The sequence below is a fragment of the Papaver somniferum genome, unplaced genomic scaffold (assembly GCF_003573695.1).
Source record: "Papaver somniferum cultivar HN1 unplaced genomic scaffold, ASM357369v1 unplaced-scaffold_107, whole genome shotgun sequence".
In the NCBI taxonomy this organism is placed as follows: Eukaryota; Viridiplantae; Streptophyta; class Magnoliopsida; order Ranunculales; family Papaveraceae; genus Papaver; species Papaver somniferum.
The window spans coordinates 2,185,906-2,200,919 of record NW_020619603.1 but is presented as its reverse complement, the minus strand read 5'-3'; the positions used below and the strand labels follow the sequence as shown (position 1 = coordinate 2,200,919).

Genomic DNA, 15,014 nt, shown 5'->3' with positions numbered 1-15,014 from the left:
GACCGCATATCCGTAAAATCTCGGCCTTCTAGACCGAGTTTCTCGATCAAATCTCGTCTTACGGAGATTAAGAGACTCATCTACGTCACAGACCGAAACCAAGATTCTTGGTCGAAACCGACTATATTGTGTCTATGTTCCTATTTTTAAATCTAACTCCTTGACAATTGTCGAACAATTTACGTTTATGCGGATGTAAGATTAAATTTTGTTACAATTGCAAGTATGGGGCTTGTATACGCAAAGACAAACTACAAATTATGGTGCTGGCAAAATTTAATAGGACTAGATTTTGTGCCCGTGCTACGTATCGGGCTGACCCGAACACCATCTATCATCATTTTTTATTTTAACCATATTTTTGGTTTGATGTGATGCGGCTTCTCCTGCACCTTTGTGTATTTTTATTTGATTTCGTGGGGCTTCACCCCGCCCTGTTGCGAAGGATTTTTTATTTGGTGTGGCTTAGCTTCACCTCGCCCTGTCCCAATGTATGCTTAGGATTTTTGATTTAATGTGACTCAGCTTCGCTTCGCCCCGTCCCAATGCATGCTTGGCCAGGCTTCACCTCGCCCCGTCTCGACGCACGCTTAGAATTTCTGATTTGGTGTGGCTCGGTTTCGCCTCACCCCATTGTCTAGGATTTTTAATTTGGTGTGGCTCAGCTTCGTCTATCCTTTCCCAATGCATGCATAGGATTTTTATTTGGTGTTGCCCAGCTTCGCCCGTCCCGATGCTTATGGTGGTGTGGCTTAGGATTTTTGATTTGGTGTGGCAGGGGATGCATTTATATTTTGGTGTAGCGGGGCGGGTATGTTGGGGACCTATATTTTTTATTCGCAAAGTAGCGCTAGGGAAAAACCTAAAAACAGGCGGTGTACAAAGTCTTGCTTGTCAAATCCATGGCTAAGCCTTTACAAATCTTCTTACCCATCATTTTTTGATTCTATGATTCTTATTGTAGAACAGTCCTTGCACAGATTCAAGATCCAGTCCTGGATAGTTTTGGTTACTATCACACATTTCATGCCAGTGAGTACTTGGGTAACCAAAGGGAATTCCATGTTAGATGACGTTGGTATGGCCAGTATCTGGTAAGGTAATGTTGTATTCACTTAGTGTCTAATTTTCTGAAGGAAAAAGAAATGATCTCGCAATTAAAAGGTATTTCCAATCAATTATCTAGATCGACTATCTTATTACAAACAATACACATTTGTATGCTCCCAGAAGATAAAGTCTGGCGTGATCAAGTAGAGTATATTACTACGAGCCAGCTTACTCAGATTCCTACAACTAAGTAAAGTTTCATATTTCAATCGAACAATTATGTTCCTAGGTGCCGCAATCTGCACTGTTAACTATTTCTCAATTAAGCAGACATGGTATCTTAGGATGAAGCAATCCAGCTCTTTCTCCATGAGCATTAATACAAACTGACTTAACAATTTCTCCCCATTTTGCAGGCGATAATAATATGGTATTAAACGTTAGGTCAGTGCAAAGAATAGCTGGACTGCAGTTTACAACCACTGATGCTTGTGTAGCTGATGTTCCAGTGAAATGCTCGTATGTCACATTCTTAATTCGAACAACGGTTTTCATAAAAAAGGAGAGTCAAATAAGAATTATAAGAATTTTTTATTTGACTGCATTCTGTCGTGGTTATTGCATCTAATATATAAACTTGACGTCTTTCAATGGACATGAAGAAACATTTCATTACCTGAAGCGCGCAGGCACCTGCCACTGCGTAGTAATATTGATCAGTGATTATAGGGTTGGAAACAGTATAAACATTAAGGTTCTTAAAGTACCAGTCCTTTGCATATCCATTACCACCCTGTGAAAAACAAAAACTACCGTCAGTGACTTTACTCCACACAATTATTATGGTTATGATAATTCATGGAGTTTTGTGAGCCTACTTGATATGTCTTGATCCTTATTCCATTATGTGAACACTCGAGATCGATATAACAAACAAATGGCTATTTAATGCTTTGGCCGAGGGTCCACTGACGCGTGGACCGAGCTAAACCTCAAGGATGAGGACAATATCAAAGTAGTAAGATATTAGGTACCTGAACATAGAAAGTAGACCATAAATCTGAATTGTCGGACATTTCATCCCAAAAAATAAGCTCAAGTTCCTTCTATCTAGTCACAAACATCAACCACCTGTTTGAGACTACATTTTGCTCTCGCTTCGATGTTTCTCACACGACATCGTTGTATTTGATAATCTGAAGGCTTAGGATTCGGTCTCAACCTCTCAACCATGTTTAGAAATGTTGTGCTAGGAAGAAGTATTTCAACATTTTCTTATAACCAAATGAGAAAAATTCCTACAAATTTTGCTAACATGTTTAGCGAGTAAAGTCTTAGTTGTTTACCTGTGGATTACTGATGAAATTATTGTGCATTTCAAAAGTATTGGGACTAAACCTTCTAATACCATCCTCCCTACAGAGACCATTCAATATCCATTCTATGAATTAACCCAACAGATAAATCCAAAATCTTGTTCAATACATAAATCCAGAATGTACGCAGATAAATACAATAAGAAAAGTTAAAACATACAAAATGATGAAACAATGTCATCTGATGTTACCATAGTTGAGTTCAGCACAAAAACTCTGATTCAATTCACAAAAACTATGATCAAATTTCTTTCTAACCCTTCAATCATTAACTGCCTTCAATCAACACCTGTTTTTCTTTCTACCCCTTACTAATCAAATTTTTGATTCAATTCACAAAAACTCTAACTAAAGATTCAATTTCCAAAAGAAACTAAAATTAAATCCTATAAAATTCGATAATCCTCAATTAAGAACAAACCCATCACTAATTACTCAGTTTATAATTCAATTTCACATATATTTAAGAGTCAATCGAAAAACCCTAATTTATGTATAAAATAATTTTCATAGCCATTTGATACAGGAAACGACAATTAAATTATTTTATGTAACTTGTTCATATTAGAGTACTTCTTTTGATCTAATCAGCTTATTGTTTTTGCAAAATTAATTGCCCAACACAACAAAAAAAAAAATACTTTTGACTCACCTGCTAAGCAAAACAAACGAAAATCAGCCTGAACAATTTAAAGAAGTCTAGAGAGTATAATCAATCTGCCTACATCAATTAAAACTCAATCTGATTTTTTAAAAAATTACAGATTTAAAAATCTAGGGTTTCCCCATGTTTACCTTGTTCTTCCTTTCCTCTGCGTCGTCTTTGTAATCCAGATTATACACCCAGATTTACCTTTTATGTTGCATTCGAATCAACCACACAAACTCATATAATCACTATCACTCGATTTGCTCTTTCTATGATCTCAAATCCTCCATTTATCTTTCGATTATCAATTGCAGGCGAAGAGAACAAGAAGAGATAAGGAGGAGAAGAATAATAAAGAACGAAGAGTATGAAAATCTAGAGAAGATAGAGAGTCGGCAGATGTAAGTATTGTCCACTCCAACGACGTTAATTAACGTCCAGTTAAATATTCGGTGTAAACAAAGTGTAAAGAATTATTCAGGCACATATTCCTAATAAAAGTATTGTCTACCCACCTTTATCTTAACAGTGTTACTAACGCCCGGTTAAGTACAGGGTGTATACAGAGTGTTATTCAAATTTTAATGCTCTCACCAATAGAGTCCCGCCACTTGTCCTCTCCAGAATTGCTCTAGTTCAAAGCTTTTATCTAATTTAATTTGAGAGGGGTTTCACACTCACCGTGCGATGTGGGAGCTCATATGACTTAGTGTTTTAAAGGAGCGGAGATTTGTATCCCAACTTTATGACCATATTTGAGTTTGGGTCCTATATTTTTTAATAGTTAGAGTTTGGGTCCCATCCAGGAAAGAATTAGAATCTCGAGATTAATTCAATCTTGTGATTTACATAATGTAATTGGCAACTAATTTTGGATGGTGAAATAAATCTAAAATTAGTTAGAAAGTACAACCTCTCTCTCCTAAGTAAAAAAAAGAAAAAAAACTCTAGAATTTCTTCTTCTTCTTGCTCAGATTTAGACCTTTTGGGTTAGACATGAGCAAGGATTTTCTGTTTTTTATGAATAAAAGTAGTGTAATTAGTATTTTTAGGTTTTGTTTTTGTTGTTTTTGGTGTCTATGGACACGTTTCTTCGCTATCTGGCCGATATTCTCTTCGTCTTTATGACGATTTTCTCTTCGCTCTAATAGCGATTCTCTCAAATCTCCATGGTGTTTCTTGGCTTGTTATTCTTGATTCATCAAGAACATCAATGATTCTGCTCGGATTCGCTTTGGATTCTTCTTCAATAAGAGGGATTTAGGGCATCCAGATTCGTTTGGATCTACAAGATTTTGGGAAAATTACTTCATTTTATATGGAGCATCTCTTATTGAAGAAAATAATTATTTTAAATGGTCGGATTTGATTCGGTTTACACCATCATTCGTCAATACTACTAGTACAAAAATTGGATATCTTTGCGGTGCATGGCTCTTTCTCTTCGCAATGTATTTGCAATTGGTGTCATCATTGGTATTTGGGTTTTGATTATCTTGTATTTTGGTGTTTTTGATAATCTTGTAAGCAATCATGTAATCACTATTTTTGTTTGAATTAATTGAAATCTGATTTCCAAAAAAAAAAAAAAATCTAAAATTAAATAAGGAAGATAAGACTTGTCATATCAATTATGATGGATGATGACTGGAAAATAGAGAGGCTATAAGTATAAAAAGAGAGAAAAAAACTGAGAGGCGATTAAGGATTAAGTATTATGCAGTTAGATATAAAAAAATATTGAAATCTCTATGGATAACTTTGATAATAGAGAGGTGGTGAAGATTTTGCAAATAGGTAGAGAAAGGTTTCGTTCTTGGTTAGTGTTTTCAAAGAAGATGTAATTGATATGGTTGATAGGGAAGTTCAAGATTATTTTTAAAGGAGAAGAGATTCGAGGTGATGGAGGGTGATTATGTGTATCCGTTGAGGTTCAATCGTACAGGGAATGATAATGTATTCGAGACAGCGTTGGAGGATGAAGAAAGATTCTACAGTTTTTATGTTCCGGACCACAATAAAAGGAGTTGGTATTTATTTGATGAAGCTCTAGATTCATTCATGGAGAACAATGGTTTGAAGATGAATGATATTTTTTCCTTGCATATATAATGAAGATGATTTTCCGATTGGAAGCTCAATAAGTATGGAGAGGTAGAAAACAACAATGGTATTGGTGGAGACGAAGAGGTTGAATTGGAATCAAGTAGCATTTCTGATTAAGAAGGAGATATATGTATCTATGTTTTTGCAGTTGGAGGAAGAATAATGGAAAAGAATTTAGTGGTTTAAAGATTTTGTTATACGCCTTTCTTAATGGATGGGAATCATGAAGTTTAAATATAAAAAGGGTATAAAAGTGGAAGAAGAAGTTTTTGTATCCTTTAGAGAAAGTTTTTGTATCTCTTCAATCAAGTTTCTTCTCAAGCACCTCAATAGAACAAGTTCCTAAAGAATGCAATTCCTAATACACCTGAAGATTATAAGCTAATTCCCTTGCGCAATACAACCTATAAATTATAATTCAAAAATCAATGTCAGAAGAATGAAAAAAGATATTGAAAAAATAATCCAGGTTGCATATGTTCCACGTAGACTAAGATCTGAAAACATCACTATGATTTAGGTGCATACCATGAAAAGAGAGGAAGGAAAATGTAGTCTTCTTGCTTAAAAAACAGACATATCTGAGGCTTTTGATAGATTAGAATGGTCTTTTATTGTTGATGTTCTTAAAAACTTTGGTTTTTGTGATGTGAAAAAGCGGGGGTCTAACAACCACACCCAATATTTCGCTTAGAAATCTGTATGGACAAACTCCAATATAATTCTAAGAGAATCAACTAGACAGTCACACTCAGTCAATGTAAATATATCCAAGAGTTGTATCTCAATTTCTCAATTCAATCCACAATCAACCAAATAGGAATTTGCGAGCCCTATTGAATATAAGAAATAACTTGGACGGTATCAAAAACCAATATCCAAGTGTCAATCAATTTAATCAACAACCAAAGGTTTGATTCACAATTGATTGAACTTACGTACAACCTGTGATATTTCAATTATATAAACAAATATAATGCGGAAAAGAAATAACACAGACACCAGATATTTTGTTAACGAGAAAACCGCAAATGCATAAAAACCCCGGGACCTAGTCCATATTTGAACACCACACTGTATTAAGCCGCTACATACACTATCCTAATCCAAGTTAACTTCGTACTGGAATGTAGTTGAGCCATAACCAATCTCACACTGATCAAGGTACAGTCACGTTCCTTATGCCTCTAGAACCACGCCGGATTCTGAGCATTTGATTCCCTTAGATGATCTCACCCACAACTAAGAGTTGCTACGACCCAAAATCGAAGACTTGATAAACTAATCTGTGTCACACAAAAATGTCTATTGGATAGATAAATCTGTCTCCCACGGATATACCTATGAGTTTTTGTTCCGTATTTTGGTAAATCAAGGTGAACATGAACCAATTGATACACCGGACTTATACTCCCTAAGAACAACCTAGTAATATCAATCACCTCACATTAATCTTAATCATATGGTAGCTAAACAAGATATTTTGGAATCACAAACGATGAGACGAAGATGTTTGTGACTACATTTTATCTTGCCTATCAGAGATTTAATCTCGAGCAAATCTTAGAGAAGATAGTACTCAATCACGATAGAAAACAGCAAGATCAGAACACGCAACTACAAAGAAAATAGTTGAGTCTGGCTTCACAATCCCAATGAATTCTTTAAGTCGTTAACCTACAGGGTTTTGAAAAAACCTAAGTTTAAAGGAGAATCGACTCTACTCGCAACTAGTATCACATAGGAGGTGTAGGGATTAGGTTTGCAAGTTGCTAGAGTTCTCATTTATATAGTCTTCAGGGTTTGCAATTAATGTTACCTTGGTAATAAAGCATTCAATATTCACCGTTAGATGAAAACCTAGTTAGACTCGAGCTAATATCTTTCAACCGTTAGATCGAACTTAGCTTGTTATACACAAACGAAAAGTGACTTCATTTAGATATGAGTCACCGTACCTAAACGTGTACACCTTGTTGGCTCAACAATAGTTAATTGAAGTTAGCCATATGAACACTTTCACATCAACCTTATTCATCTTAACCATAACTAGTTCAAATGACTCAAATGAAACTAGTTCTAAAGTTGTTCAATTGTTTATATTCTCATAGAAATATAAAAGACATAATTAAAGCAAAATCGATTTTGATTCATATGAATCAATTCATGAACATTATAGCCACAGCTTGCAAAATACTGCATTCCTTAATATATAAATGTATTAATTCATGAACAAACCGATTTTAGAACATAACCTAATCAAGTATGCATACGGGTACGCATACCTAAGTGGCCGGACTAAGTTTGGGTTCGCCAGTATGCGAATGGGTACGCATACCTCCAAACTCAATTGAATTTCCGAAACTTGAACATCACGCTAGTACACATACCAGTATGCATACTAAGTTCCCGTACTTTCATTAACCAACCAGTACGAATACGGGTATGCATACTATGTTCACGGACTTGGAATAACATGCAAAAGTTAGCATACAAGTACGCATACTGTGCTATATCCAATCATGGTTAATTGTTCTAAACTCTCATTTCAATCATTAAAACATTCTTAGAAGACGACAATAGATGTCTCACACAAACTATTAGTTTCAAATAAATTTTCAAGTGATCGAATGATCAATACTAAACATTCCGAGTCCACATCAAACGACTGTCTCACACAAATCATATAAGATGTTAGAAGGCAATTTTAACATGATCATATTTTGAGTTTCATCAAGAATATAAGATGAACTTGGTTAAAGTGAAAGCTTACCAACACATATTTCGAGAAACATGTAAGCGAGTAAAACTCAGCTCGAAATATCAAATGTGTATAATCGAAGTCTATATAGCTATACGACTTTTGTCTCAAATAGGAGATAAAGTAGATAGACTTTTGAGTGATATATGAGTTCAAGTCTCCACATACCTTTTGTTGATGAAGTTCCACAAGCTCCCCTTAGTAGTTATTCGTCTTCAATCGATGAACGTCGTGAAGTCTAATGCTCAACTACACTTTTTGTCCTAATCCGAGACTTAGCAAAAAGTAGACTAAAAATAAAGACTTAGAGTTTTGGCAACTAAACTTGAAAAACAAGCTTGAGATAGCAACAGTTGCGAGTTCGACCGAGTAGTGCTCTAATAATCTCCCCCTTTATCAATTTTAGTGACAAAACTATCAATATATATGGATTACAAAATAAATAAACTTTGTAGCTTCTCATACAAATGCTTGATTTCCTTGGTTCTTAAACATTACTCGAAATCTTCGTCACTTCCAAGTACTCCAGTGATTTTGAACGTGTTCAACTCAGCATCATAGTTGTTGAAGATCCGTAGCTTATAACAATGAGAAAACAGTAGGTCTCAATCATTGTTATACAGTGTCATAGTATTATCATACAACATCAAAGTCCAATTGTATCACAACTTTGACAACAATACTATAATGATATGTATCACTCCCCCTTAGTCAATACTTCATCTCACATGAAAACCACTCCCCCTTACGTAATGATCCGTAAACCATAAGTATTTGTAGAGTGAACTACATATTAAAAAATGTCATACCTAGCTAGCCCAAATTTTTAGCATGCCATTCTATGGTTGGATTGCAAGTTAGGTGTTGTGGGAACCGATACAAGCATGGCTAGGTAAAAGTTTTTAGTTAACTCCACCACAAGAGCTTGCTACTACTTCCAAACGTGCCTTGTCATGTTGGAGTTTGTCTAGTCTACTGATTTTTTTTTTATATTTTTTTTGGAAGGAGATCAGAGTTTGGATATACTTTCTAATATTATTTAGGAATAAGATGTTTGGATGTACACTTTCATTTTTGATTTCTGGAAATCGAACAGTCAAAAATCAATATGGCAACATTATTTAAGAACGATTATGAGAAGCAGATAAGGAAACTTTTTATTTCTGACTTCCATAAACATATTTATTGATCACAAAAAAGATCAATCGCCAATCATGTGGCAGATAACAGTCAAAAGAGAGTATTACAGGTTAATATATTGGAACATACTATTCCCAGTTTTTTGAAACAATTTGTAATAAATGACATCAGGCCCACTTGCATTATAACCAAGGCCATTTCACCCATCATCCCTATGATACTTTTCCTTCTTTTTTTTAAGCATCATCCCCATGATTTGGTTGTAATAGATTTTCACTGGAAACTTTGTGACTCCATGATCATGGTCCAGCCCCATCAAGAATAAATGGTCACAAAATGGATATAGTCTATAACAAGTTCTTTTTTTTTCTTATAATCTAGTACTTAGCATTGAGCATCAATCTAAACACTAACCTGAAAGAATGTCATTTCTTCTATCTAACTTGTTGAAAGAATCACTAGGCTTGCACTGCATGATCTAATCTAAGGGATGACCTAGGTGACATAAAAATTATTCTTAAACTTGACACTCCACACTTTTTTTGAAATTGAAGTAATAAGATTTCACTATGAAACCTTTTTTATTAAAATTACTTTTATTTTCGTTAATGCTTAATTGAGTAAGATTTAATCTCGGATCTTAGGATGTCTCAGTTGGGACCGAGACACTTAGACAATTTTATCTCTGTGAAGTCTCAAAGTATTTATTTTCAAATTTTATGTACGTCAAGCATTTTGCACACTTTACATATGTTAAATTTGTATAGATATATAAAGAAACAATACAAATTTTTAAGAACATTAAAATAAAAAATGAGTTATTATACAATATTTTCATAAGTAGCACTCCTCTTTGCCGCATCTCGATATAATCTCCACCGTCTCGACCGAGAATCTCGGTCAAATCTCTTTCACCGAAATTCTCTGTGAGATCTCGACCGTGTCGGTCGAGATTTACTACATTGAGTAAGACTTTGAATAATAAATGTTCATTTGATGCAGTCAATTTCGGATCTCGGATTGTCTTAGTTGAAGCCAAGACACTGAGATAAATTTATCTCAAGGAGATTGTCGGTGAAATCCCGGAGTCTTTATTTTCAAATTTTATACTCCTAATATGTACTCAGGAATTTTGCATATTTTACATATGTTAAATTTTTGTATATACAAAATAAAAATTCAATTTTTTAAGAAAATCAAAGACAAATAATAAAAAAAAGAGTTCTCTAGGATTGGATTTGATTTTATTTACAAGAATTTTCATGTGTAAACTTATCTCAGCGGGATCTCAGCCACATATCGGTAAAATCTCGGCTATCTCGGTCGAGATTAACAACAATGAGTAAGCTTTAAATTATGTATATGCAATTTAGTCAATCTCAGTTATCGTTACTTCTTTGTTGGGACAGAGATAGCGAGACAATTTAATCTGGGGAATATTCTCGGTGAAATTTTGGAGTCGTTATTTTCAAAATTTACACCCATCATATGTAGGTCGAGCATTTTGCACGTTTCACATATGCTAAATTTACATAGATATAATAAATAAATAAATTTAAAAAATAAATAAACAATACCAATTTTTCAGAAAAGTAAAAAAAAAAAAATCTAGTGTTGGATTTGATTTTTTATACAAAATTTTAATTGGTAAAACTTGTGTCGGTCAAATCTCGTCTCTGAGATGTCTCGACCGCATATCCGTAAAATCTCGGCCTTCTAGACCGAGTTTCTCGATCAAATCTCGTCTTACCTCGTCCCGTCCCGACGCACGCTTAGAATTTCTGATTTGGTGTGGCTCGGTTTCGCCTCACCTTATTGTCTAGGATTTTTAATTTGTTTTGGCTCAGCTTCGTCTCTCCCTTTCCCAATGCATGCATAGGATTTTTATATTGTGTTGCTCAGCTTCGCCCGTCCCGATGCTTATGGTGGTGTGGCTTAGGATTTTTGATTTGGTGTGCCAGGGGATGCATTTATATTTTGGTGTAGCGGGGCGGGTATGTTGGGGACCTATATTTTTTATTCGCAAAGTGGCGCTGTGGCAAAAACCTAAAAACAGGCGGTGCACAAAGTCTTGCTTGTCAAATCCATGGCTAAGCCTTTACACATCTTCTTACCCAGCATTTTGTGATTCTATGATTCTTATTGTAGAACAGTCCTTGCACAGATTCAAGATCCAGTCCTGGATAGTTTTGGTTACTATCACACATTTGATGCCAGTGAGTACTTGGGTAACCAAAGGGAATTCCATGTTAGATGACGCTGGTATGGCCAGTATCTGGTAAGGTAATGTTGTTTTCACTTAGTGTCTAATTTTCTGAAGGAAAAAGAAATGATCTCACAATTAAAAGATATTTCCAAACAATTATCTAGATCGACTATCTTATTACAAACAATACACATTTGTATGCTCCCAGAAGATAAAGTCTGGCGTGATCAAGTAGAGTATATTACTGCGAGCCAGCTTACTCAAATTCCTACAACTAAGTAAAGTTTCATATTTCAATCGAACAATTATGTTCCTAGGTGCCGCAATATGCACGATTAACTATATCTAAATTAAGCAGATATGGTATCTTAGGATGAAGCAATCCATCTCTTTCTCCATGAGCATTAATACAAACTGACTTAGAAGTTTCTCCCCATTTTGCAGGCGATAATCATATGGTATTAAACGTTAGGTCAGTGCAGCGAATAGCTGGACTGCAGTTTACAACCACTGATGCTTGTGTAGCTGATGTTCCAGTGAAATGCTCGTATGTCACATTCTTAATTCGAACAACGGTTTTTAGAAGAAAGGAGAGTCAAATAAGAATTATAAGAAGTTTCTATTTGACTGCATTCTGTCGTGGTTATTGCATCTAATATGTAAACTTGAAGTCTTTCAATGTACATGAAGAAAAATTTCGTTACCTGAAGCGCGAAGGCACCTGCCACTGCGTAGTAATATTGATCAGTGATTATAGGGTTGGAAACAGTATCAACATTGAGATTCTTAAAATACGAATCCTTTGCATATCCATTACCACCCTGTGAAAAAACAAAAACTACCGTCAATGACTTTACTCAACACAATTATTATGGTTATGATAATTCATGGAGTTTTGTGAGCCTATTTGATATGTCTTGATCCGTATTCCATTATGTGAACACTCGAGATCGAGATAACAAACAAATGGCTATTTAATGCTTTGGCCGAGGGTCCACCGACGCGTGGACCGAGATAAAGCTCAAGGATGAGGACAATATCAAAGTAGTCAGATATTAGGTACCTGAACATAGAAAGTAGACCATAAAGGTGAATTGTCGGGCATTTCATCCCAAAAAATAAGCTCAAGTTCCTTCTCTCTAGTCACAAACATCAACCACATGTTTGAGACTACATTTTGCTCTCGCTTCGATGTTTCTCACACGGCATCGTTGTATTTGATAATCTGAAGGCTTAGGATTCGGTCTCAACCTCTCAACCATGTTTAGAAATGTTTTGCTAGGAAGAAGTACTTCAACATGTTCTTATAACCAAATGAGAAAAATTCCTACAAATTTTGCTAACATGTTTAGCGAGTACAGTCTTAGTTGTTTACTTGTGGATTACTGATGAAATTATTGTGCATTTCAAAAGCATTGGGACTAAACCTCCTAATACCATCTTCCCTACAGAGACCATTCAATATCCATTCTATGAATTAACCCAACAGATAAATCCAAAATCTTGTTCAATACATAAATCCAGAATGTACGCAGATAAATACAATAAGAAAAGTTAAAACATACAAAATGATGAAACAATATCATTTGATGTTACCATAGTTGAGTTGAGTGTGTTCTCCTCAAACCCTTGGAAGACTCAAAATAATGTTACACTTAACTACAACTGATGGCAGTGTCGGGATAGACTTCTTGCTTTCCTTGACTAAATCTCTGCACCGCTGAAACTGACATGCCCTAACCCAACTCTTACAACACCTATTTGTCTTTCTTTGCCTGTCTACAGTTTCTAATCGAGTCCTAGCTTCCTTGTCTTAGTTTCGAGAACCCATATAAAATCAGCACAAAAACTCTGATTCAATTCACAAAAACTCTAATCAAATTTCTTTCTAACCCTTCAATCATTAGTTGCCTTCAATCAGCACCTGTTTTTCTTTCTACCCCTTACTGATCAAATTTTTGATTCAATTCACAAAAACTCTAACTAAAGATTTCAATTTCCAAAAGAAACTAAACTTAAATCCTATAAAATTCTATATTCCTCAATTAAGAACAAATCCATCACTAATTACTCAGTTTATAATTCAATTTCACATATATTTAAGAGTCAATCGAAAAACCCTAATTTATGTATAAAATAATTTGCATAGCCATTTGATACAGGAAACGACAATTAAATTATTTTCTGTAACTTGTTCATATTAGAGTACTTCTTTTGATCTAATCAGCTTATTGTTTTTGCAAAATTAATTTCCCAACACAACAAAAAAAAATACTTTTGACTCACCTGCTAAGAAAAACAAACGAAAATCATCCTGAACAATTTAAAGAAGTCTAGAGAGTATAATCAATCTGCCTACATCAAGTTAAAACTCAATCTGATTTTTTAAAAAATTACAGATTTAACAATCTATGGTTTCCCCATGTTTACCTTGTTCTTCCTTTCCTCTGCGTCGTCTTTGTAATCCAGATTATACACCCAGATTTACCTTTTACGTTGCATTCGAATCAACCACACAAACTCATATAATCACTATCACTCGATTTGCTCTTTCTATGATCTCAAATCCTCCATTTATCTTTCGATTATCAATTGCAGGTGAAGCGAAGAAGAGATAAGGAGGAGAAGAATAATACAGAACGAAGAGTATGAAAATCTAGAGGAGATAGAGAGTCGGCAGATGTAAGTATTTTCCACTCCAACGACGTTAATTAACGTCCAGTTAAATATTCCGTGTAAACAAAGTGTAAAGAATTATTCAGGCACAAACTCCGACAAAAGTATTGTCTACCCACCTTTATCTTAATGGTGTTACTAACGGCCGGTTAAGTACAGGGTGTATACAGAGTGTTATTCAAATTTTAATGCTCTCACCAATAGAGTCCCGCCACTTGTCTTCTCCAGAATTGCTCTAGTTCAAAGCTTTTATCTAATTTAATTTGAGAGGGGTGTCACACTCACCGTGCGATGTGGGAGCTCATATGACTTAGTGTTTTAAAGGAGCGGAGATTTGTATCCCAACTTTATGACCATATTTGAGTTTGGGTCCTATATTTTTTAATAGCTAGAGTTTGGGTCCCAAAACTTATGTTAATTGTCTTAACCATCCAAAAGAGAGTTAAATGACGCACGTGTCTTTCCCATGTTAATTATTTTCCAACTTTTATTAGACATATACAATTTGGTAAGCACCTCTGATTCTCTTAAAATCATATTAATCCTATTATATCCATCCAGGAAATAATCTCGAGATTAATTCAATCTTGTGATTTACATAATGTAATTGGGAACTAATTTTGGATGGTGAAATAAATCTAAAATTAGTTAGAAAGTACAACCTCTCTCTCCTAAGAAAAAAAGAAAAGAAAAAAAAACTCTAGAATTTGTTCTTCTTCTTGCTCAGATTTAGTCCTTTTGGGTTAGATCTGAGCAAGGATTTTCTGTTTTTTATGAATAAAAGTAGTGTAATTAGTAGTTTTAGGTTTTTTTTTTGTTGTTTTTGGTGTCTATGGACACGTTTATTCGCTATTTGGCAGATATTCTCTTCGTCTTTATGACGATTTTCTCTTCGCTCTAATAGAAATTCTCTCAAATCTCCATGGTGTTTCTTGGCTTGCTATTCTTGATTCATCAAGAACATCAATGATTCTGCTCGGATTCGCTTTGGATTCTTCTTCAACAAGAGGGATTTAGGGCATCCGGATTCGTTTGGATCTACAAGATTTT

The 15,014-nt window shown here is 34.8% G+C and overlaps 1 protein-coding gene across 1 annotated transcript; it reads right to left on the bottom strand.

The window, feature by feature from the left end:
- Window positions 1–1,368: 1,368 nt before the first annotated feature.
- Window positions 1,369–12,450, bottom strand: LOC113328361 (probable polygalacturonase At1g80170). Its single transcript, XM_026575473.1, has 4 exons — window positions 12,352–12,450; window positions 11,993–12,109; window positions 1,727–1,843; window positions 1,369–1,581 (listed from the first exon to the last, which is right to left on the bottom strand). Exons 1-4 carry the CDS (start codon window positions 12,448–12,450, stop codon window positions 1,369–1,371), a joined length of 546 nt encoding a protein of 181 aa, XP_026431258.1.
- Window positions 12,451–15,014: the final 2,564 nt, after the last annotated feature.

Bases quoted from the DNA above. Each gene is read 5' to 3' on its own strand.
- LOC113328361 (XM_026575473.1), bottom strand. From the start codon at position 12,450: ATGTGGTTGATGTTTGTGACTAGAGAGAAGGAACTTGAGCTTATTTTT. The intron at 12,110-12,351 runs GTACCTAATATC...GTTTTTTCACAG, and splicing joins GGTCTACTTTCTATGTTCAG to GGTGGTAATGGATATGCAAA. The intron at 1,844-11,992 runs GTAACGAAATTT...TGTTTTTCACAG, and splicing joins CAGGTGCCTTCGCGCTTCAG to GGTGGTAATGGATATGCAAA.